The following is a 24,442-nucleotide window of genomic DNA, read 5'->3' as shown; positions in this document are numbered from 1 at the left end:
GAAATTATCAAGACATAAGTAAAACCGCTTTTTCGGTACAGACCGTGGACCGATTTTTTTCGGTCTTACTTTCTAGACCGATTTTAATTCCATCTCACTTTATTGACCGATTTTTTTTCGGTCCCTACGTTTGGACCGACTTTTTTCGATCTCATATATTATGAGAGACCATTTTTTTTTTCTAGATCAACTGTCATTCATTTTTTTCAAAAAAAAATATCAAAAGTACACGATAAAAAATACTGTACACATATAAAAGACGACGGAATCAAAAATTCATACAAGCTATCCCTGTTTAAAATCCCGTATAACGTCATTGTACTTGAAAAAAAAACCATATGATGTCATGTGATAAACAATTTATCTGTAAAATCGGTCTAGATGGATTTTTTTAAGGACCGAACTAGACCAAACTTTTCTTTTGGACCGATCTTGACAGAATTTTTATGTGAGACCGGCCCAGACCGGTCATTTTTTAGCAATCAGAACTATAACTGCCTCATACCGTTCTAGATTTCCAGCCTGAGACTCAACACTAGAAACAACAGCTTAGGAAAGAAAAAATCCCTCTTCAGTTTATCAACTCCAAAAACAAAATGTAATTTCTATAAAGAAAAACTGATCAAATATCATGTTTTATATCAATGGAGTGTGAGAAGAAATGGGCAATGCATGGGTGATTTGCACTTTAAAATCCCCATTTAAAAGCCATCATCTCGAGGTTGTTTACCTTACTTGAATATTTGAAATATATATCATTAAACTGAGATTGCAAACCTAGTTATCTCCCTAGATTTGGTTTATAAATGAAGTTTTTGTAGGTAAATGGTTGTTTGACACCCTGTAAATTGTATGAATAAGAAAGTGAAGGAACCCTAGCAAAGGGAGAGGCATCTATGCACTAAGTAAATTAAATCCGTTTAAAAAAAAAAAGAGATAAAATTATTTTTCCCGAAAAAAGTTAGTTTTTTTTTTTTTAATTTTCTATAAACAAAACGGGAAAAGTTTTGTTACAAATTTATATAACGAAAAACTTTTGTTTTTCGTTATATTTTTTTATCTAAATTTATTAACGCTTCTTTTTTTCGTTGTTATTGTAGTTTTTATTATTTTTTTTTTTTTTATATGTTCGTTCTTTCTCTCATTTCCCTTGTGTTGTTGTTATATTATGCCTGACTGAACAAAACATAAGCTCCATATGTTCAAATTTCCATATATATATATATATATGCTAACACTCTTTTTACACATTTAGATGGAGGAATTTGCCATAGCAAAGCATGGTTGTGCTACTCTGTGCTTTCAAAATTCAATAAAATTTGAAATTTAATTCAATTTTTCAAAAAAAAATTCCAAAAATTTAATTGTTTGTGAATAATTTTGAATTTTTGAAATATTTCTCCGAAACAAATAAATTTTAAATTTTTTTATTCAAGAAATGTTATATTTGAAATTCAATTTCCTTTTACCAGCCATTGAATTTTTTAAATTTTTTTGCAAAAAATTTAATTTTATGAGGAATAAATATGGATTTTGGAAAAAAATTCAAAAAAAAAATTTTTTGTGAATTGCTATTGATTTTTGAAATTTTTCTGGGGAAAAATTAATATTTAAAAATTTTTTCAAATAATTTAATACTTCAAATGTAATTTTAGAATTTTTTCTTAACTGAATTTTTTATTTAAGTTTTTTTTCGAAAAATTTAATTTTTCCGAGAATAGATTTTTGAAATTTTTTTGGAATAGCTATGGATTATAGAATTTTTTTTAAATTTAATTTTTCACTTTATATATCTGAGAAATTTATTTTTTCAAATTTTTTCCCGAAAAATTATAATTTTTGGATTATTTTTTTAAAAAAACCAAAAAACAAGACCCCTCCCCGCTCAAAAATAAAATATATATATATATAATCCTGCAGGCGCCCCTGAATGCCTTTCTAGTCCTACAATTTTTTTATCAGAACGAGTAATGCACGTATCCAGCATTTTTAGTGGATAACCATAACAAAAGCCTTCCTACATTTCTCAAAGGTGAACCTTCCTAAAAGTATTGCTATTTTTTGTACGCTATAACTTGTCTGCAAATTTTATCCTACTCAGTATTTTGAAAGTTGATTATTTGAATTAGAATGAGCTCTTGTTGAGGTGTTTTGAACAATTACCTAGAATGATTGAAAAAGAATTCCATGGTTGGGACTATGATTGGGCTAACTAACAAGGGATATTAAGCCTTTTTTCTGTTTCTTCCCCAGGAAAGGTTGCCTGGGTCAAAAGGTAACGATGTTTTAGTTGTACTCTCAAATTGATTGTCAAGTCCTACATATTAAAAATGTAATTATTTTTTTTGATTAAAAACGAGTCATACACGTTTCTCGCTTTATTGCAATTGGATCATCATGCAAAAGTATTTCTTCATCATTTGGATGGTGGAATTGAATGTACATTAACATGATTACCCCATGCTCTCAATATGATTTTCCAGAGCCTGTCATCATAAAAGCAAGCCATAATGGTTTTTAACAAAATTGGTGTCTGGAGTCTTCTACAAACTATCTCCTATTTCTCTATACAAATTATTCTTATTAGCCCTTCAGAGGCGCCTCAAATGTCACCGAAAAGTGGCAATTACCCAACATCACTTTGAAAGAATTAGAAACTAACCTTTTTTATAGGAAAGGCCAATTTAAGTCACTTAAATCAAATACCCCTTTAACTATCATATCTCATCCCACAAATTTGAATACGAAACCTAATTTAACTCAAACATGTCTATTAAATATTGACTTGTATCTATATGTGTATGAAATAGGAAATGGGATTTTCTGCTTTTCTGAATATTTGTCCAAGATTGTTTTTATGTTCACGCAATAGAATACGAGCAATATACGTTCCCCGCATTTTCAACGAATTCGCAGAAGACGAAAATCTACATTTGGTTAAGTAAATGTAGTATTTCATAGCCAGGTTGTAGAGAATGACTCTTAAAATGGTCTTCTAGAGCATTTACCGGGTTCAGCAGAAAAATCGTTACATTTTTAATCTAGAACTTTATCCAGATGTATTTCAGCAACCAGTTGTAATAGGGTATGCCAAAGGCCCTTTGGCAGCAATAATGACTTTGAGGTGGCCATGGAAGGTCTTGTACTAATTACAGATGTAGTCCTTAGACATGGCATCCAGGTGCTGGTTCACGGTTTTCTTGAGGCTGTTGATATTTGGGTTACGGACGGTGCAGGCCTTGGGCTCAACATGCACCCAAAAAGTAAAGTCCAATGGGTGGGATCTAGTGAGTAGAGGATAAATTTTCTTTGGCCAGAGAGGTAAGTGGTCCTCCAACCACTTGTGGGCCTTTTTGGACGCCGTTACAGGAGCACCATCCTTCTGGAACACCATATTCTGTGTGAGGAAATTCTTCTTTTTGAAATCATGTTATTATTTTCTTTCATGAATAATCAGAATCTTATTAAATTTATGCAACTTTACTTAATATATACTTTTTTTTTTCTTCAATTTTTTGACCGAATGATTTCAATTAAACCGTTTGGTCTATCACCCATATATATATTATATTAAATGATTTGAAACACTTGAGCAATTCATTTTCAATTAGTGTAAAAGATCTTAGTCCTTTGCAATCAATTATATACATGGTGGTCCTTTTTTAAATTCGAACACTTACTAAATTCAATAATTAATTAAAGTTGAGTAATTGAAATGAATTTATATTTCGATATATTAAAACATAAGCAATTAGTGACAAAACAACACACACCTGACCTCTTTAGCTTACGTACAATTCGAGAAAATGAAACTTTCCATTCTCGCACTCCAAGAAGTTGGGCGTCTTCAGAACCACGCAAGTCCAAAACTTTTGACACCAGCAAAACTGGACCTAGATGAGTTAACGAAAATAGCCCAGCCAATTCTCCGTAAGTATATGAGGGCCCATGCAAGGGATCTCGGGTTTTCACAACAGACAACTATCCAACGAGATATCAAAATGCGAGTGGAAAGCGCCTTGTGAGGGTAGAGAGGCATCTTTTGACACCAGGAATGAAAGGAACCCATCTCCTCCGTCCCAAGACCCTTTTCTATGAGTATTTAGAGTTATTTTTCCCCCAAAGCCACTGTCAGCCAGCGCTGGACGCCACTTCAGAGGAATACATCCGCAGCGTGTGCCAGGCCTTTCGCCCCCACCTGGAAGGGATCTTTGTCTCTAAAGACTTCTACATTAGTGATTTAGAGAGCTCAACACACACATCTATTTATATTTAGTATTCATTTTGTTGAAATTCTATCGTTAATTAATAAATTATATTTTGTTGAAATTTAAAATTCAAAATGCTCAGACTTTAATGGACCACTCGGATTTCATACCACACATTTGTCAACTCAAAAGTGTTGTAGTTATATTTAGAGACAAACTCAATGGTTTTTGATGGACTGGATTGCAGGTTTGTCCACAAGTATATCACTTCCTATAGGACAAATTCAATTTGTTTCGATTTAAAAAAATAATCTAGTTTTTGTATTGATCTAATATGATTCTATATGCATGACTTTTAAAATAAATAATAGATACCCACATCCTCCAACAAACGCTTTCTATACAAGAGGTTGTTTTTTCACAAAAACGAACTAGACACGTTCCCCGCATTTTTTACTGGAATAACCATCCCTATGGGGGGAAAACTATCTCCCCCCTTTCCTTATTAAATTTCTTTGTAGAATATTCAAATTATAATTCGGGAAATGGGATATTTTTTATGTAGGAGCTGTATAGCTCTAGAAGATATTTTAAGAAAGCCTCGTCTTCCTTTTCTTATTTCTTTGAAGTAAAAAAAAAAGTTCATTGCTGGTTGTCCCTTCTTCCAAGACGCGCGCTCCTCCCTGAATTCAAATTCCATTGATGCTGACGCTTTAAAAAAAAAAAAAATTAATAATAAATTTACAACTACTATGAAAGAGAGGCGGATTTGGCGATAGTAAGGGATTGGGGGATTGTGGGTAAGGCGTTTTCTCAGAGGGAAGGGGAAAATGACGACGCTGAATACATCGGGGGGAGGAGGGGGGATTTTATGCATCAAATTCTTGTTTCAAATAATAATAATAATATTATAAACTTTCTTGAAAGGAGGAGAAATTTAAGATTCGACGTGAAAAGACATATGTTTGAAGCAAAGAAAGTCAAAAACATAGGGTGCCTACTTCTTTAAGAAACAAATATGAGAGCAAATATCAAATAATTGTGTTGTTACATAGATCCTTTGTATAAATTGTAACTTGTACATCTATCCTTTGTACAAATTGTAACTGTTACATGTAATCTAGTTTGAAAAATTTGATAACAACACATGAAGACAAGCATTTTAAATGAAGAATTCAGAATACTTTTGATTACTGTTGTGTGATAGTCCATATTTATTCGGTACCCTCAAGCCCAGTCCTTGGGACCCGTCTTTCAGACGACCAAAATAAGAAGAAATAAAGTTGAGTGACGTCATGAAAGACCAAACCGACGGAAGCAAGACTGTAGTAGACAGGACTGGGGTCCTGAGTCCTCCTCAATGAGAACCCACATCACACTACTTGTGATGAAGATACCTCATTGATTGAAGGCTCTGTAGATGTTCGATGCTCTAATTTTTGACTCGTTTGATGAAAATTAATCAAAGGTAAATTCTTATTCTGAAGAACATCGTACGAAAAACCACATACTTGTAAATACATCAAGCATATGTGGCTTGAATGGATCCAAATGAAATGATGGCATGAAATAGGTGTTTATATTTAAAATGACTCATGTTGAAATTGAATAACGCATTATGAAGCGTAGGAATTGCAACTTGTACAATCTGATTATACAAGTTGTATAGGCGTAGAGTATGAAAAAAAAGGACTCAAAAATTATGAGTAATATAAAATGATTGTGCTGGAGGGGAAGGGAGGAAATGAAGGAAGAGGAGAGGAGTAGTAGAAATATTTGTAGACATGATGACGTAATATCCCACAAATCCCCGATTTTTCCTTGTTATTACAATTTTATAAGTATATTTTTAGTACATATTTATTTATATAACAATATTAATAGGGGTAAGAACAATTCAAATTGCTGAATGTGAATATTGGCTAAAAAGAAAGGCAAAAAAAAAAAGTAAAATAAAAAATAAAAAAAACGTAATAAGTTAAGTAAAAAATAATATTTATTTTTTTACATTCTTTCTTTCTCCTCTATAAATTGATAATCGATATATCGATTATAATTCGATAAATTCTACATACATATATATCCTTTAAAAGTAATAATAATTTCAAGAGCTCTACTTTTACAAAAGGGAGAAGAAATAAAACCTTTTCCAATTGAGGGAAACACTTATTTACATAGATATAGGTAGCTAATAGCCCACCAGAGGGCGCGTTTGTATATTCACTTATAAATATATATATATATACATGTATTTGAAACCCTTTCTCTATAATGTATTGTGCTGTTTATGTTCTGTGGTGATGACGGTAGGGATGTTTCTCTCCCACTCCCTGGTTCTCTCTTTCTATCTTGTACCCTGCGTCATATAGAGATAGATATTATATTTTTACACATATTTGCATATATATGGTGGTACAGGGGCCTTCGGAGGGCTTTATTTGACATTTTGACAATGAAAAGAAATCCTAAAACAAAACAAAAATTGCCTCGATTAACCTTTTTTATTAGAGAAATCGATTTTTTTTTTCATAATGACCTTTTTCATAGAAAACAAATCCTTGGGGGGGGATCCCTGCAGACGCTTCTGATATACGAGTATGCTATGAAAAGCTTCCGACCTTTAGGTAAAGAGGACAGGTCTTTTAAATAAAAGCTATTCACATCTATCTAACTAGTATTTGTTGAGAGTTACCCACCAAAATTTCAGCCATTTTGAAGGTGCATTTGTTATGTAAATTCATTACTTCTCCCAGCCATCCTTCCATCTCTATAACCCATTCCGTCTACAACTTTGTTGGAAAAATCAGAATTTTGGTGTGAACTAAAACCCCCACATCAACTCACTTAAACAACTATTACATAGCAACAACAAAATGGCTGAAAATGTAGTGAGTAACGTTCAACAAATGCTAGATAGCTGTGACCAACTTTTATTAAAAAGTGATGCATCTTCACGTTGAAACTTTCTTTCTGACCATCCTCGTATATTATATAAAAACTAGTTCTGGGTGTTGGGCTAGAAATCCTAGACCGATCTAATACTGTTACTATGTTTGTAATATCAGACTAATTCGGTCCATGTTCGGTCTGGATAGTTTTGTAACATAATTTCTTTGCATTTTTCAAACCACAGTCTAAGGGAATTATTTGGAATTAAATGCTTTTCCAGGAATTATAATGTATTGAATCTAACGTTTAATTTGAATATGTATTCCGGATGTTTCCTTTTACAAGGCTGGGTAGTTTTAAAGGGAAGGCTTTAGGGGCCCTTTAAATACCACTTCGTCTATTGGATCCATTTTTTAAATGGGTCTTACTTCCCCTTCATACTTTGTTTGTAACTCTAAGCATTAAATGAAGTCCGTATTATATTTTATTTTATAATATATATATATATATCCACGAAACCATAGCTTAGCAATGGGCCCAATGGACCTAATTATGCCAGTAAGTTTATCGCGGTTTAATTTAAATATGTAAATCCATTTTTCAAGGTTTTAATTAAAGAATGAAGTACTTGTTAAATCTATTTCCTGTTTATTGGTCAAACTTTTGTCCCAATAAGCTACAAAAGCGAATTTCACCCTTGCTTCTCCGGGAATTAAAATGTATGTTACTCAGCAACAATACTTCCTAATAATACCCAAGCCTTTTCTCCACAAAGACATCAAAAGATGCTGAGCATTAAAACATGTGTCCAAGGGACCATGGGGATATTCTACGTGCCGTAGATTATCTGATATTTTGAGAGGTGAATCATAAAAATGGCATACATCGTAATTCTCTCTTATTAAAATAAACACTTTTGAAGTTATTTGGTCTGTCTGTCTACAATAAACACCTGCCCCTCATTCCTTCCTGTATCTCTATTCTGTCAATTTAATACGTTTTATATCATTCTTTATTTGTTAAAAAAAAGAAAAAAGACTCGGTTTTTTACTTGGACTTGATCGCTACGACTCGGGACTTGAAAGCTATTTCATAGTGAACTCAAGAAAACCATCAAAATAATGGACTATTTTATTTTATTATCTAACAAAAAAGTTCTGGAAAAAGATTTCTTAAGTATGAAGAACGCAGGGTACACCATATAATTTAAACTTATTAGATTCTTTGGAACCAAATGTAGAAACAACAGCCCACTATTGATTCCCCCCTCTGATTGCTCACTGCATCCAACGTGTGTTGTTACGTAAACAAAAAAAATATATTATCATCACTCGTGGGGGCTTAGAGAAGAAGAAGAAGCCTTCATATTTTCCTTCTCTAGGTCTTAACCAGGAGAGAAGAAGGAAGAATAATTCATGGCCGAAAAATAAAAAGGAAAGTTGCACTTGTGAGTCAAGAAACAAAAAAAAACAAAAAGTGCATTCACTTCTTTTCCGTTCCTTCTTTTCCTTCCTACTTCCCCCTCCACTTCTTATCTTTTCATTACTTGATCTTTTCTTCTCCCTTGCTTGCTTTCTTGTTTTTTTTATTGTTGTTGTTGCTATAAAAATCATTTCCGGTTTGCCATTTGTCTAACACACGGTTGCAAAATATCCTGTGTAATGGTAGTGTTGGATTGGAACTCAAACTCGAAGAGTAGACTCTTGTAAACTTTTCCAAACTAAACTAAACTCAAAATAGTCTACTCTAAATTACGCCTTGAAGTCCATTCGTGCAACTTAGATGCCGAGGGAAGGAGTCTTTTTTCTTTTTTTTTTACAACTACAGAGGAAAACAAGTCAAAAAGAAGACATATAATTGGTATTAATGCACATTGCTCAGATGTTTATATCCATGCAATACATTGCAATATAAAGTAATGTCAAAAACTCTAATTTGATATGTATAACTCGAATCAAAACAAAAACTTATGGTGTGGATATTTGTAAAAAAAAAAAAAGTTCATCCACCAGACCTTCCTTACTATATGATTGTACTAATGGATGATGGTTCGAAACAGCAACTTCCGGAAATCATAATTATTATAATTGACTACGTAATGATTAGTTGTTGTTGTTTTTATTATTATTGCGATCGTTATTATTTAAAAATAAAAAAAATACCTGCTGGGACCACCTGACGTACATATGAACGTTAATTTAATTATGTTATTTATACCTATATATTTAATGATGGCATCATCAGCTGAATGAATAACCGTTTGAGGATATTTATAGAGGCTGGCTTATATCTCTCACTTTTGTTTGTTTTTTTTTCATTAAAAAAAAGCCAATATTTATTATAAATCATATACATATGTATATTTAAATAAATACAAATTTACATCATTAATTTGAATTAGAAAGCAGGACAAAACTCACTTTCTCTCTACCATTCATTCTTATTTTTGTTATTTCGGGTATAAGAAATAAAAAGTCGTTAAATGAATTATTTACTTCATTTTATTTTTTATCCATTATTATCGCCTATATTTAATTCTACAAGGGGTTGTTTTAAAAAATATATAGAAATTACATGTTAAATGTATATCATTGAACGAGCTAACTAACTAACGCGTCGGGGGGGACTCCCCTCTATATTTATTTTTATTATTATTAATGACATTTAGTTATAATTTGAAATTATGTTAGTGTTGAAGGGAGTTGAGAACCTAGTGTTAGTCTGTTTATTTATTTATTCAGCAGCTTAACAATGTCTTTATTAGAAAGGGTTTTAGTGTGACGTTCGATGGGTTGTTGATGTTGATCTTTCTTGGAAGTGGCAATAGATCTTGAGTAGGCATTTGGGCGAAAATATTTATGTGTTTATTTCATTTCCTGCCCTCTTCCAGCAAATTAATCTGATCAAAAATCATGATAGCTAAACGTATCTCCTTTCAACCCTTCGTCAAATTGTCCGGGTAACTGGGATCATTTCGGGGACGTGCACTGTTCTTAAAAATGGAGAGACGAGTAATTGGAAAATAATTAGGATTGCCTTGTAGATAAAGGAAAACATTGTATTAAATATATTTAAAGTACTACAATTGTAAAGGATTCGAACTTCATTCGAATCATACGCTACTTTCTTGTGTTTTATAATGATTATTAATCAATACAATTTTGATGAATATTATTCTGCAAAAGAACACTTATTAATTAATTTACCGGATGATCCCTTGAAATCTATTTAAAACACTAACAAATTCAATAATTAATACAAGTAATAATTAATTACGTACAAGTCGAGAAAATGACACTTGAATATGATTGACGAGTTTTCATTTGCACACTCAAAGCAGTTCAACGTCTCCAGGACCACCATTTACGCCGTCAGCAAGTCGGAAACGTTGAAGAAGAAGAAAGGCTTTGTCAAATGGGTTAAATTGGACCCAGAAGAGTTAAAGAGAAAGGCCCAGACCAATCTCTTCAAGTCCATGAGTCCCCATGCAAGAGATCTCGGGATTTCACACCAAATTGTCAAGAGAGCATTTAAAAAACTGGGCGTAAAGAAGCCGCTTTTGACACCAGCAATGAAGCAAACCCATCTCTTCTGTTGCAAGACTCTTTTGAACTCTTTTTTTTTTTTGCACCCAAAAAATGTGTGTGAACCAAACACCGAGGCCCTCTAAGCTGGGATGTGATGCCAGATGAATACATTTGAAGCGGGTGACAGGTCTTTCATCGCCACCTGGAAGCCATCATGGCGGCTACATGAATTATTCATAGAACTCAGCCACACATCTATTTATAGTTATTAATTTTGCTGAAATTCTATTGTTAATTAATAAATTATGCCTTGTTGAAGTTTAAAATTCAAAGTGTTTATATTTTAATGGACCTCTCGGTATATGACGTAGGGTTATGGCATATGAATTATGTCTATTTTAAACTAAATTAAAATATGCAATCTCACATATTTATTAAATATTATGAATTATAAATATTACGAAATGTCCGTTCCGCAATTGTTCTTTTACAAATTGTCCAATAACTTTTAATAAACAATCAAACTTTATTGAATACTTAATTAATTTTTCATAATGCTTGAGGAAAATTGTGAATTGATCATGCCTTTGGATAAAAAAAAAAGAAACTGACAAATATTTATGGATTTAAACCATCATTGTCTAGTAAAAATATAACTTTCTCATCCTTATCTTGATCAATTAATAATGTTCAACATCTTTTTTTTATATGGTTAGTATTGAATTATCCCTGACTCCCTTTGGTTTCAAGTTATATTTATGAATACAAGTTTTTTTTAAGCCGTTCGATGAAGTTTTTCAATGTATTAAGGTTTGAACACAACAAGACATCAATTACAGCGTATTCAATATCAGTTTTTTATTTCATTTTATAGCTAGTAGATGAAGTTTCCTTAAAACTTTATTTAGAAATGTGTGTGAATTTACAACAATATTTTTAATATTAAATTTACTAGAACTCTAGGCCTCCAAGATACTAAAGTCCTTTCATCTTATGGTGCTCTATTTGATAATTAGACAATTACCTTCTTAACTGACATTTTGATGTAGTTATTTGATTACATTGTTTAGCTAGATTTGATTCAAGTTTACTAAATATGAGATCAAGATTATCATACGTGCAATTAGTGATATAAATTTACTTATATTAGTGACAGCTTTTTAATGAATTAAAGGAATAGTGTTTGTTGAAAAGGATTTTCTATCTGTAATTGTATTGTTTACTTTATGTTGTCATATTCAAAATACACAAAAACATTATATTTGATTGAATGAACGTAATTTTGACACGTTTTCAAGTGACTCATTCGACTATTTGAAAAAGTATCATTCATTCTCTCTTAGAGAGCAAATATATGCATATTGTAAAAGGATAAAAGGAAGGTAACTTTATCTTTTCATGTGAGAAGTACCTGTTTTTGTAGTAAAATTAAATTATTATCTTTGTACTCAGCCTATTTATAAACTTTCATAAGATTTGGCTATTGTTTTTAGCAAAATGATGTAATTACTCTTATAGTAGCAGCTATTTCTCCTATTTTTGGCTAGGACAAATCATGTTACTTGTAAGGTGAGGTTTCCCTGTTTCTGATATAGCATATTTTGCAATAATGAGGTATTATATGCAGTACTAATTGTTCGTATAATTGAGGGGGTTCCTTCCTTTTTAATACACTCCTTTATATCAAAGTATTTATTTTATTTCCAAAGGCTGGCCATGAATATTTTAAACTGTGCTTAATTCTAATATTTACAAAAGAAAAAAAAAAGTTTTTAAAAGGAAAGCCGAGGGACTTGTAATCATTTGTCTTTTGGTATAGTTTTATGTTGATTCACAATGTGGAGATTACCAGGCTTAACTTTGTACTAAAAATAGTGTAATTGGACATTCGTTTGGCCTATTTGTACACTTATTATTGTTGTTTTTTGATGTGTTTTTTTTCCTTTTTAAATTTCAATATTTTTGATCAAAACGCGAGTTTTTCCAGGTTTTACTCATAGAAGTGATTGATTTAGCATATATTGTTGTATATATGTAAAATATAAAACTTAAAAAAATAATTATTCGTCAAGTGGGAATCTCCTGCTGCCTCTGTTTTACATATATAAGCATGAATATTTAAAGCTTCAATTCTAATATTTACCAAAGAAAAAAAAATTGTAAATTTTTTTTTAAACAAAAGCCCATGGGACTTGAAACCATTTGTCTTTTGGTGGGGTTGTATTTATATACATAGATATTTAATTTTCCTTCCTCTTTTTTTTTTGTTAAAAACTAATAATTAAATATCAAATTATTCAAACAAATGAATCGTCATACTTTTTTTTAATTCTTTTGTTTGAGTTCATGAGTAAATATTTAATCATTTTAGTATGTGCATTTTAAACTTTTTGTTATTCTTTCCTCAACAAAGTATGTATGTATTTTTAAAAATAAAGAAAAATAGAAAGGTCTGTTTGTTATTTTGCATGACTGAATAATATGAATTTCACATAGTACATACAAACTATAAGTAAAGAATAAACCACTTTTAAACAAATCATATAAATAAAATATAAAGTTGTTATTTAGAAAGTCGATTAAAAGTACTTGGTTTGATTTCTCTACCATTCAAATAAATATTTAAAAAAAAAAAAACAGAAAGTCATGGCTATAGGTAAAAAGTGTACATAAACACTCTACGTCAGACATTTTTAAAGCTCATTTAATAAAGAAAATATATTAATAAATGGTGAAAATAAATTTGGGAGAGCACCCTTAGATATGAATGTTCTGAAGTGAATATCCGTAAACTATGAAAAAAAATATTTTTTTCATATTATATCACTTGCAATGTCCTGTACAAACACATTCTTCAGACATCAAATTCTTACCTTTTAAAGTACCTTATTTAATTATGACTCTTTTCATTTACCAATTTCTAATTATGGATCAACACTGAAAAGAAATGATCCTCTTGAACGTAGATTCGATTCACGGTCGCTCCTAGATTAGGCCATATGCATCAATGACAAAAACTTCAAGAACAGTTACTGGGTTAGACGGAGTCAATCATAAATATATTAATTAGTAATTGCAAATCAAATAGTCATAACTTATATCATTAATATATGGGGATCTATAAGGACTTTTATCTTCATGACACTAAATGATTCATTACATTATTTTACTCCAACTTGTACAATTTGTTGATACAAGTCACAACTTAATGCATGTACAGAATTTGAAGAGGGATGAAGGCAACAAAGTGGCAAAAAGTGAGTTTTGAGAGTCAAATATTATTTCCCATCTTTTCAAAAAAGATGGATTTTTCAATATGAGAGAAAATACATTCAAAAATTTAATCATATCACAATCAAATGATTGTCTTACCATCAAAACCCCAGAGTACTTCACCAACACAACAATCAACACTGTATTTCTTGTCAGCTAGTGATGTGCCATGCTCCAAATTCACTTCTTTTAAGCTGTGAACAGCTACCTATTGATTTTGAGTCCTTTTTTTTTCTTTCTTGTTTCTTTTCGTATGAAAGGTTGCATGATACAATGAACGTGTCAAGATATCCTTTATATACATACCTTGTGCACCAGTTTGGATCTCTCACCAAGTTGTAGCTTGTACCAAACAAATGGAATCAATTTGCAATTGATTCCATTTAAAATGTTTTATTTAATTAGATACAACATCCGTCATTTTAATACGCAGATATTAAATGATGTTTTAGCTAATTACTGGAGTTGCATGAGATCTTTCATTCCTCATCTCTTTGGTGTGTCTTCAACTTGTAAATACAGGATATCGTTAATCATATCAACAAAATAAATTGAATGTTTTATAGGGAAGATAAAATGGCGATGTTGTTGTTCTTGTCATAATTCTATATCGTCGTCATAATAAAATAAATTTCCCCTCTTTCCCCAGATTTTTATTGTATTTATTTGCTAACCGATCTTATTGGATTTTATTATATTATAAATACATAAGAAATCCAATAGAAGGAGAGAAGGGAGGCAATAACAACACGAAAAGAAAAAGAAAGCAGTTTCCCAGTTTTATTTATTTATTTCTTCAAATTTATTGATTTCTTATTTGATAGAAAAAATATATATATAATATTTATTTATATCATTTAGTTTTTTGTTTTGTTTTGTTTTTTTCTCGTTAAAAGCTGATCAATCAAAAAATAAGAAAATGTCATACTTTCAATAATCTATATATATTTATTCTTTTTTATTAAATACAACAAAGGTATTTGACTCCTTAAATGGTTTCCTGCCTGGTTATTATGTTCTTTTTACAAATACATTTTAGATATATATATATATATACGACAGAGTGATCCAGAATTAAGAAATTATCCCTCAGTTTAACCTCATATAATTACCCAAGTTAGAAATAGGCCCTTTTGTGGTGTGTAAAAAGGTTGGAAAGACCATTTTAAGAAATTATCCCTCAGTTTAACCTCATATAATTACCCAAGTTAGAAATAGGCCCTTTTGTGCTGTGTAAAAAGGTTGGAAAGACCATTTTGAGCAGTTTTGAAGCCACTTTGACTTTTGCAATCAAGAGGTTGGTCAAAGGGAGGCCAATACAGTTTTCAGACTCTGCAATGAGTCAGCCGCAGAGGCAAATTATTCTGGAAGACGTTATCTCAGTGAGAAGGTGTCCTTGCACCAAGTTGTTCAGAACAAGGGAAAGTTTACTTTCGGCATCCTCCAAATCAAGCCACAGTCTCTGAGTCATTTTTTCTTCTTTGTTTTTTATGGGGCTCTAACGCAGGACCACCACCCTGTACATATGAATATTAATTTGTTATTGTCAAACTAAGTAATCTCTTATTATTATTTATTAATATTAATTGACTACTATAGTATATATATATATATATACTACGGCTTCTTCATCTTCTTTTTTTTTTTTTTTGTATTAATTATGTTCCTCCTTTATGTAGGTAAAGATATTATGACTAATAGCTCTTCTGATGATGTATATCTATCTATCCGTAAAGTCACACACATTTGTAGGGGGAAAAGGTCAGAAATATCATTAAAACATTGGAGGAGGGACTTGTCCTCAAACACTTGTTTACAAGCAAAGAAATAAATAATTTCTACTCTCACACTAACAGCAACTTTTTCGTAGCGGTTCCGGTATCAATGTATATGTATGTAGGTATTTTTGCAATCTTCCATACTTTATACACTACAAAAATCCTTACAAAATATCCATAAGGGCAATGAACATGTATTTACAAAGATATCCCCAGATGTTGTGTAACCATAGAAAAATAAAGCTTGATCAAACTTTCAGCCCTTAACAAAGAGGGCGTAATAGACAACTAGGGATGTTAATTTTTACATTTGGACTTATTTATTTATATTCTTTTTGTGATATTGTTTTTTTGTCCAATCAATATGTTGATCAAATTCGATTGACTCAGAGGGTGTGAATTAATCCCTGAGTAGTAGGGTTTACGTGGAATCGTCCAAGCGTTGTTTTAAAACCAGGGACATCCTTACGCAATCCTAGTTTTATTCTACTACTATTTTGCCACAAAATACTCAATTGCCATCAAAAATAATAACTTGTGACGTCTCCACGCATTTATTTCTCTATGATTGTACTTTAGATTTATTTATCTATTAATATTTATATTTTTTTTCTTTTGCTATCAACGCTCATAATAATCAAGAAAGTGTGTTTTTTACTTTCTATTTTAAATATGAAGTACTATAAAAAAAATTGATATTTATAGGTTTATTCATGGGATTGAATTTTAAAAAAAGAGTGTTTCCTCAACGCCTTGATACACTTTTTATTTTTTTTAAAGATACTTTTCTTATCCAATTACATTTAATATATGAGTCGTCAAAATTTGAGACTTATAAATGATTTTTTTATTTAAAAAGAATTCATTTTAATAGAAAGAGTTCTTATCAAATTGAATCTAACTTGACAATCATTTCTTTAAAGTTTTTTTTTTTATTATTATTTCAGGCCTACTATGCTTTAATCTTTGGTTTACTACTCCACAAATTGTTAAAGAATAAGAGTACACATTTTGTGACTTGTGGATAGTCCTTTCAATAGAAGGAGATGTTGAAATACGTAAATCCCTTTTTGAATCTCGGGCCATAATTGGTTCAATACAAAATATTGTGTACGAGTGAAAGCTCTAATGAATAAATAATTAAAATTCAGGAAAATTTAACTCATTTATTTTATAATAATTCTTTCATTTCAATTTATAGTATCTTAAGCTTAAAGAGAGAGAGAGAGAGAGAAAAAAACATAACTAATTTAAAGATTCATAAATATTAATTATAATAATACTATATGTAAATTCTAAAAATGTCAGACGTTTAATTATGTTGATTATAATTAATTAATTGTATGTATGTATGTAATAATAATACCTATTAGGACTTGAAAAAAAAAAGTATATAATATTAAAAAAAAATCAAAAGAATCAACATATTATTGATGAACAAACTCTCTGACAAAGGAAGAGATAAAACTCAAAAAAAAAAAAAAAAAAAAAACCAAGTTAAAATGCTTCGATTAAAAAGTCAGTCTTTGGATATCAATAGTGGATGTAATAGCCAGTATTTATATAATGAATATATAAAAATTTTGTGTTCATTAAAAAGAAAGAAAAAATGAAGGGGTTTGACGGATTTTTTTTTTTTTAATTTTTTTTTGTTGTTGTTGTTGTAAAAGAGGGACTAAAGCTTGTAAGCAAAAAAAAAAAAAAAATGAAAAAAACCGAAAAAATGATTGATTGATGAATAATTATTCATTCATGTTTGGTATGGTATATATATTCAACTAATTTATATCGTATATTATTTTAATAATATATATTTTTTTCTGTCAAAAAACATATAAATAAATTTTATATAATATATTAAATAATAAATGGTTGATTTATAGAATTATATAAAAAAACCTTTTTCCAAGAGATGCTGGAGGAAGAGGGGATGTTGGCTGGGATGGGGTTTTTTGGTGAAAGGGGTATTTGATAAGGGGTCTTAAAGCTGGTAAAAAGGATATTATATTTTTTTTTTTTTTTTTGGTATAGCAATAAGAATGAGAAAAAAAAAATCTTTGGTATACATTGGTATAATTCTTTGTACGCGTGTTATTTTAGCTCATTTTTGACTAAATATGAAGAAGGAAAAAAAAACGTATTAGGTTTTGCTTTTTCATTGAGATCATTTGCTTCGTGGTGATTGGCACAAACTGGTGGTGGTTCAGAAGTGGGTGGGTTTGGCTTGATTGGTAATTTGGGTGCCTCCGGGCTTTGTTTTTTACATAATCTCTCGGGTTTTCAGACTTTATATGTATATATAACAAAAAAATTAAAATCGACTTACAAATATATTACAGACATTTAGTTTATATATATTTATATTAATAATAATTTTTAATTAATTTATTTATTTATTTTTTTTTTGTATTTAAAGGGAAATCCATTCTCTATAGGGTGTCAACTATATTTATATATATAATTAATTAATTTTTTCATCAACAAAGTTCTGCGGTACTTTTTGAAGTCTCTCTTCCTTGATTTCTGACAAATGAGGTAGGATTTGGCGGAAAATATAATACAGAAAAATCACTTATTGAATCTAAGTGAAGTGTCTGCTGTTGTCAAAAGTAACGAGGAGAGAGGAGCTCGAACAGAGAACGAATGAAGGACTTTTATATATTCTTAAACTTTACATTTTCATTCAAGGGAGGGGGGAGTTACCTAATTCATTTGTTTTGGTTGTGTTTTGTATTTTTTGTGTTTAGGCAGGTATGAGATTAAATGCCACCCTCATTGGACCAGAGACTCGTTTTGCAACAGGGAGATAAATGAGAGAAGGAACAAATCCAGCAGAGTTCTTAAGATCCTGCCCTTCCGCAGAATTTTCTTCATCCCCAGAAGGAGACCCAGGGGCTTTGAGAAGAAACGGTTGCATGATGTGTGCCTCTGAAGATTTGCTACGTGGTGTGGCTCGACTTGTAGGGAATCGAAGGAGCTCCATGAAATGACGGACGTATTCGGATCGATGATGATTTTTTTTGGCGACGCTGTTTTTGAGGGGAGAGAACCGGAGTTTCCTTCGAATGGAGACTCCGTGTGACTCTGAAAGATGTGAGAGACAGAGCTCTCGTTTCTTGAACTTGGAATTACATTTGGGGCATTTGTAGCGACGGCGTCTTGTTCCTCGTGAGGTCAGTGAAGAGGATGAAGAGTCCTTTGCAACTTGGCTACTACTAGGGTTAGGTGGAGTTGAGTTGGAGGGTCTTGCATTTGGTTGAGGTGGAGATGAGGCTCTAGAGAGATGGTTGCTGGAGTTGCTACTCAGGAGCTTTTGAATGGGAAAGGAGAGGGAGCCTCCAGCCAAGGCAGGGAATCCAGCAGAGAGAAGTGGATTGATAAGTCCAGAAAATTGTGTTGAGAGCATGTGACGTTGAATCATTTCAATGTTAGGGAAGTCAGGAGGAGAGGTTCCAGTGATTAGTCCCTTGTCGTTGTTGGAGGATAGAGAAGACGATGGGGAGGGCTTATGAGGATGCAAAAGGTGATGATTTTCATTGTTATTATTCAGGTGCTGAGATGATGGATTTGTGGGTGGTGTTTTGGGGCTTTTTCGTCTTGCTCCTTCTTCCTCATCATCTGCTTCATCACGGCTGTATAGCTTGGACATACTCTTTCTTTCTTCTTCATCATCCTCATCTCCCAATGCACCTCTGGAAGGGAGTCTGACATCCTTAACATCATAGTCTTCCTCATCGCGTGGATGAGTGTTGCTGTTATTGTTATTTGAGGATCCATGAAAGAGGCTTCTGGGAGGTGAGGCATTGACGTTGCCGCCTCTGTTGTTGTTTTCAGATGAGGGTTGGGGAAATGAACCATGAGTTCGAATGATGTGGACCTGGAGAAGTACGAGTTCCTTCATGTCCTCTCCGCAAAAGGGACAAACGAAAGGGTTATCAGACTCATCACCTGGGGAATCCTTGTTGGCCTTCTCGTCATGTTGGGCAGCCGCAAATTGCTGTTGCTTCAACTTTTCACTTTGCTCTCCAAGAAGACGACTAAAGTACTGGGGTGTGGACTCTTTGTCAGGGAACTCAGGAGGAGGTGGTGGGAAAAGACTAGGAAAGAGACTAGATGCACTTCCATTCTCTTTGATGGCAGAGGATCCCTGATGAATGGAATGTTGTCCACTACCAACAGGAAGTCCATCCTCATTCAGACCATGACTATTTTGCAAATGAACCTTGAGAAAGTATTTAGAGCAGAGTTCCTTTTTGCAAATGTGACAGGAGACACCCCCACCTACACTCCCGAGGCCGGGCCCTCCTGGGCTTCCTCCATCAATATTGATGCCATGCATTTTCATCATATGAGTCTTCATAAAGTACTTGTTACAAAGCTCCTTTTTACAGATTTCGCAGTAGCTTCGACTCAAAGAGGCAGGACGGCGATTGGGATCCTTTGACTCCAGGAGTTTTCGTGGACTCAACCCCCCAGAAGCTGCAAGCTCATTCTTGACTCTCTCCAGGTAAGCTCTCTCTTCTTCACTCTGGGAAAATCCCTTGGTCATTTGTTGAAGAAATTTGTTGGTAAAGTCCAAGGAGGACTTACTGCTCTCAAGGAATCCATTGTGTAGAAATGGGTTAGCATGTAGAAGAGAAGAATCTTTAAAAGGGGGATGTTCCTCGTGATTCAGGCCTATACCGTGTTCGTTCATCAAATGGGCCCTCAAAAAGAATTTATTCTCCATGTCTTTGGAACATATTTTGCAAATGCTAGAACCATCATCCTCGGATCTTCGCATTTCCTTCCCAGAGTTAAGTTCCATGATCATGGACTGAAGTCGTTGTAGATCCTCTGAAGATGATTTTTTGATGAGCTCTCCTTCTTCTTCCTCCTCTGTTTCACATTTCTTTATAAGACCATAGGAGCTGCTCGAGTCGTCCAAGTGGATAACGTCTTTCTCTTTGAGTGTCTCTGTAGGTAGAGAGGGAGTGTTGCTACTCCGGGGTCGAGGTGATTTAGGAGAGGGAGGAGGGATCATACTGTTGTTAGTGGTGGTGTTGTTAGGGGAACTGGATGATGAAGGGGAAGAGCCTCCCCCACCTGAAGAGGGTAGATTGGGTCTGACTAATTGTGGTGGGGGCTGTCCCGTTTTACCAGCTTCTTTGGCCATTTGACTCAGAATTTTTTGTACCTTTTCAGGGGGTAAATCTGGAGAACAGATCCCGTGTTTTTTCAGCTTGTGAACTCGGAGGAAGTATTTGTTACAAAATTCCTTGCAGCAAATTTCACAAAAGGCATCTGCATTAATGACACCCATTTGACGTAGTTTGTCTTGTGAGAAAGAACTCTTTGCAGGGATTCGGTCTGAATGGTCCTTGGAGGCTCCTCCAAAGAGTAGAGGATTTAAACTACCGCCATTGCTTCCTCCATTTCCAGTACCCCCACCTACACTGGGTGGTAATCGTCCTAGAGGGGACTCAAGGGATCGTCTAAGTTCTCCATTGTTATCATTGGCAGCAGAAGATGATGTATTGGAACGAACTCCAGGTGAGGATGGTCCACCTCTTCCCTCATCCACCATTTTCCCTGCTGGACTAGGAGAGGAATGACTAGGAGGACTTAGAGGCATAAAAGGAGGTCTTAGGGCTCCACTCATGTTGGCCGCAATGAATGCTCCAGAAAAAGGAGATCCTGTTGACTGCTGACTTGAGGAGGAGTGAGGATGACTGGAGTGAGGGTGATGATGAGAAGGAGGTGGAGGAGGATGATGAGAAAACTGGAGGCTCTTGGTATTGGAGCTCGAATTGTTGTTCGTGCTGTTGATGTTTGAAGAGGAGGAGGTTGAGTTGTGATGATGCTGTGTTGAATTATTGGCCATAACAGATGAAGTCGATGAATTAGTAATCTCAGAAGCGGACGGACTTTGCCCTGAGGAAGAATTTGGCAGTGGATCTGTGTAGATGCCGTGCTTGTTGGCCTTGTGGGTCTTGAGGAAATACTTGTTACAAAATTCTTTGTTGCAGAGCTCGCAGTAGGCCTCAGGGTTAAAGATTTGAGAGCTACGAGGCACTCCCGCTCCTCCGGGGGAGCCCAGGCCAGATTTAGGAGGAAAAGGGAAAGGAAAGGGTCCTCCAAGGCCAAAAGGGAGCATGCCAGCAGCCGCAGCTTGATATAGACTTGTTGCTGTCGCAGCAGCGCTGCAATTCGGAGGAAGTCCGCTCAGTTTTGATATAAGCTCTCCGGACTCAAACTCTGGAGAGGACATGAGTTCTGGACCAAGAACACGGAGTGAGGGGACTTTTTCTCCAGGCTCTCTTTGGCTACTATTGTTATTGTTGTTAGAGGATGAACCTGATGAGAGATTGAGAGGACTATCTCCAGAGGACGAGGGTCGACAAGTAATACGTGAACGATCCTCTCCTTCTTCTTCCTCTGTGGAGTACCGTCGAGTATCTTCTTCAGCCTCTCTATCTCTTTGGTTATCCTCATTGGAGGAGAGTTCAAGTCCAAGACGGAGTGGATTAGATTGCTTACGTCTCTTTTTACTCGAGGAATTGAAGGGGAGAGAGGAGATACCTCCATTTAGAGAACGTTTGGAACCAGGGGGAAGCTCTTCTTCATCACAGGAATTGGAGCCAGACGTAGCAGAGGCCTCTTGATAGTAGGGATCCGAACCGGGGTTATAGGTTCCATAAGAGTCAAGTTCATTATTGTTATTATTATTATTTGAGGAAGAAGATCCACCAGTTGAAGAGGAGGTCATCATAGGTGGAGTAGAACAGGATCCTCCAGATCCAGAGGGTGGCTGACTTCCTCGAATGTTATTGAAAAATTGATGATGATGGTTCATTCTGCCCAAGGGAGACTCTGGTGGGGTATTGTGCGATGGCGGGGGTGGAGGGTGAGTCGGTGGTAAGGCCGCTGAGGCCATCGCAGTATAGAAAATCTGGAATTGAAATAAAACAAAAAATTACATAAATACATTGGACTTGAAATAAAGGGATCATCAAAAGTTATAATCCCCAGAGGCAAGAAATGTATTCACAAATAATAAACAAAAAACAGGTAGGTGGAAAGAAGAGAGGGGAAAAAACAAAAAATGAGCACTCTACACTCAAGTAAGGAAAGAACGAACAACAACGTAAACAAACGTACGTCCTTTATTAATAATTGTAGGCAGAAATAGTCAAGAAATAATACACATATTATTAATTGACGAAAAAATTTTGTTATTAATTTTTATATAATGACGTAATGAATAAGAACACACAAAACATGTGTTTAAAAAGGTATTTACCTGCAAGAAGACTCTAACAAACTAACTACTACTACTTCTACATAATAATACATACATTGTATTCAAAAACACAACAACCAACCAATAAACCTGCCCCCCCCCTTCCTGCTCCTTCTTAATGTTGAAGAACATGATATTAAAAATGATTATTGATAGTCATAATTTTCTACTTTTTTTATTTAGACAAGTACCTCAAAAATACGGATACCTATAATAAAGGCCTTTGTAGAGGATCTGCTCTGAAAGTTGGTGAGGCGGAAATGGAGGAGAGATTGTCCATAAATTATGGTTCTTACTAAAGAACACTTGAGATTCTTCGTCAAACACACACAAAGAAAGAAAAAAAACTAATATTTCCCAAATCATAAATAAAAATTGAACATTTATTATTTTTTCTTTATGATTTTAATATTAAAAAAAAGAAGAAAAAAAATTGAAAGGTGTACGAGGCATAACCACACTCCTTATCATTATTCTAGGTACGCAACCCAGGAGCAGGGGAACAACGACATAGGTAGTACGAGGGAGCGTACCATGGTCTTATTTTGGTTATTCTTGGTTAGTTATATGAGGAATAGGCAGGTGGGTACTTGGACTGCTCTAACTCTTCTTCCCTCGACACGCAGAGTACTTGAAGGAAATTGCATACAATTCAGTATTTATTTATTTATGATTTTACATCAATGATTAAAAAAAAAATCAAATTAAAAGAGAAAATCATAATTGTTAGTCATTTCATGGCGGCTTGACTCTACTCCATAATCCTCAATAGGGAGGCCTTGAATAGGAGGGGATATATGTATACTTTGAGGTATTTAGATCAAGTGTCTACGTAGGGAGAAGATCTTTTTAAATGTGAATAAAGGTTTGACTTACACTGAATCCTCCGTTCCGAAATAATGCTGCCTTCTAATCCTAAACTCAGAAAGGAGTGTTCTTTGCCCTATTTCTCCACTTTGATCCAATTTCCCGGTCTCTGACTTTTGAAAATTTGCAAATTGGGATACCTGTCACTTTTATTGCAATGAGTCCTTGTTTGTAAGGAAAAACACAACACACAACGGAATAGTCAAAAAAAGTTGTCAAATTATTTGTCTCTAATAAGAGAGAGAAATTATATTATTATTTATTCAATTTTATTTTAAATGACTACTATGTGTAATAATAATATTAATTTCCGTTCTTTTCAGTCAAGAGTAAATCTTTTAACTGAACGCTACGTAAGTAAAATAATACATTTTTTTTTTTTTTTTTTTTTTTGAGAAGGCGGCAGCAGCTTTTTAAAAATATGAAAAAAAAAAAAAAAACGCGGCCAGCGCTGTTTTCAAAATGAAATAATAATAATAACAATAAAATTAAAAGCCTACCCGAAGGAGCGCGCTCCTTCTTTATTATAATACTATAGAATAATAATATTATACATATATGTGTATAGTATTTTTTTTTTTTCTACTTTTGAAAATACATATAATATAAGGAGTTAAA

The 24,442-nt window shown here is 33.4% G+C and overlaps 1 protein-coding gene across 1 annotated transcript; it reads right to left on the bottom strand.

Annotated features, from left to right (window-relative positions):
- Positions 1-18,401: 18,401 nt before the first annotated feature.
- Positions 18,402-24,170, bottom strand: LOC121116361 (uncharacterized). The gene is made up of 2 exons (XM_040710606.2): positions 23,834-24,170; positions 18,402-22,606 (listed from the first exon to the last, which is right to left on the bottom strand). The coding sequence occupies exon 2, from the start codon at positions 22,589-22,591 to the stop codon at positions 18,419-18,421; it is 4,173 nt and encodes a 1,390-aa protein (XP_040566540.1). The 5' UTR covers positions 22,592-22,606; positions 23,834-24,170; the 3' UTR covers positions 18,402-18,418.
- Positions 24,171-24,442: the final 272 nt, after the last annotated feature.

The sequence above is a fragment of the Lepeophtheirus salmonis genome, chromosome 4 (genome assembly GCF_016086655.4).
Source record: "Lepeophtheirus salmonis chromosome 4, UVic_Lsal_1.4, whole genome shotgun sequence".
Lineage (NCBI taxonomy): Eukaryota > Metazoa > Arthropoda > Copepoda > Siphonostomatoida > Caligidae > Lepeophtheirus > Lepeophtheirus salmonis.
The sequence above is the reverse complement of the archived record's forward strand: the minus strand, read 5'-3'. Positions and strand labels throughout refer to the sequence as shown.

Excerpts from the sequence above, each read along its gene's own strand:
- LOC121116361 (XM_040710606.2), bottom strand. The coding sequence starts at position 22,591 with ATGGCCTCAGCGGCCTTACCACCGACTCACCCTCCACCCCCGCCATCG.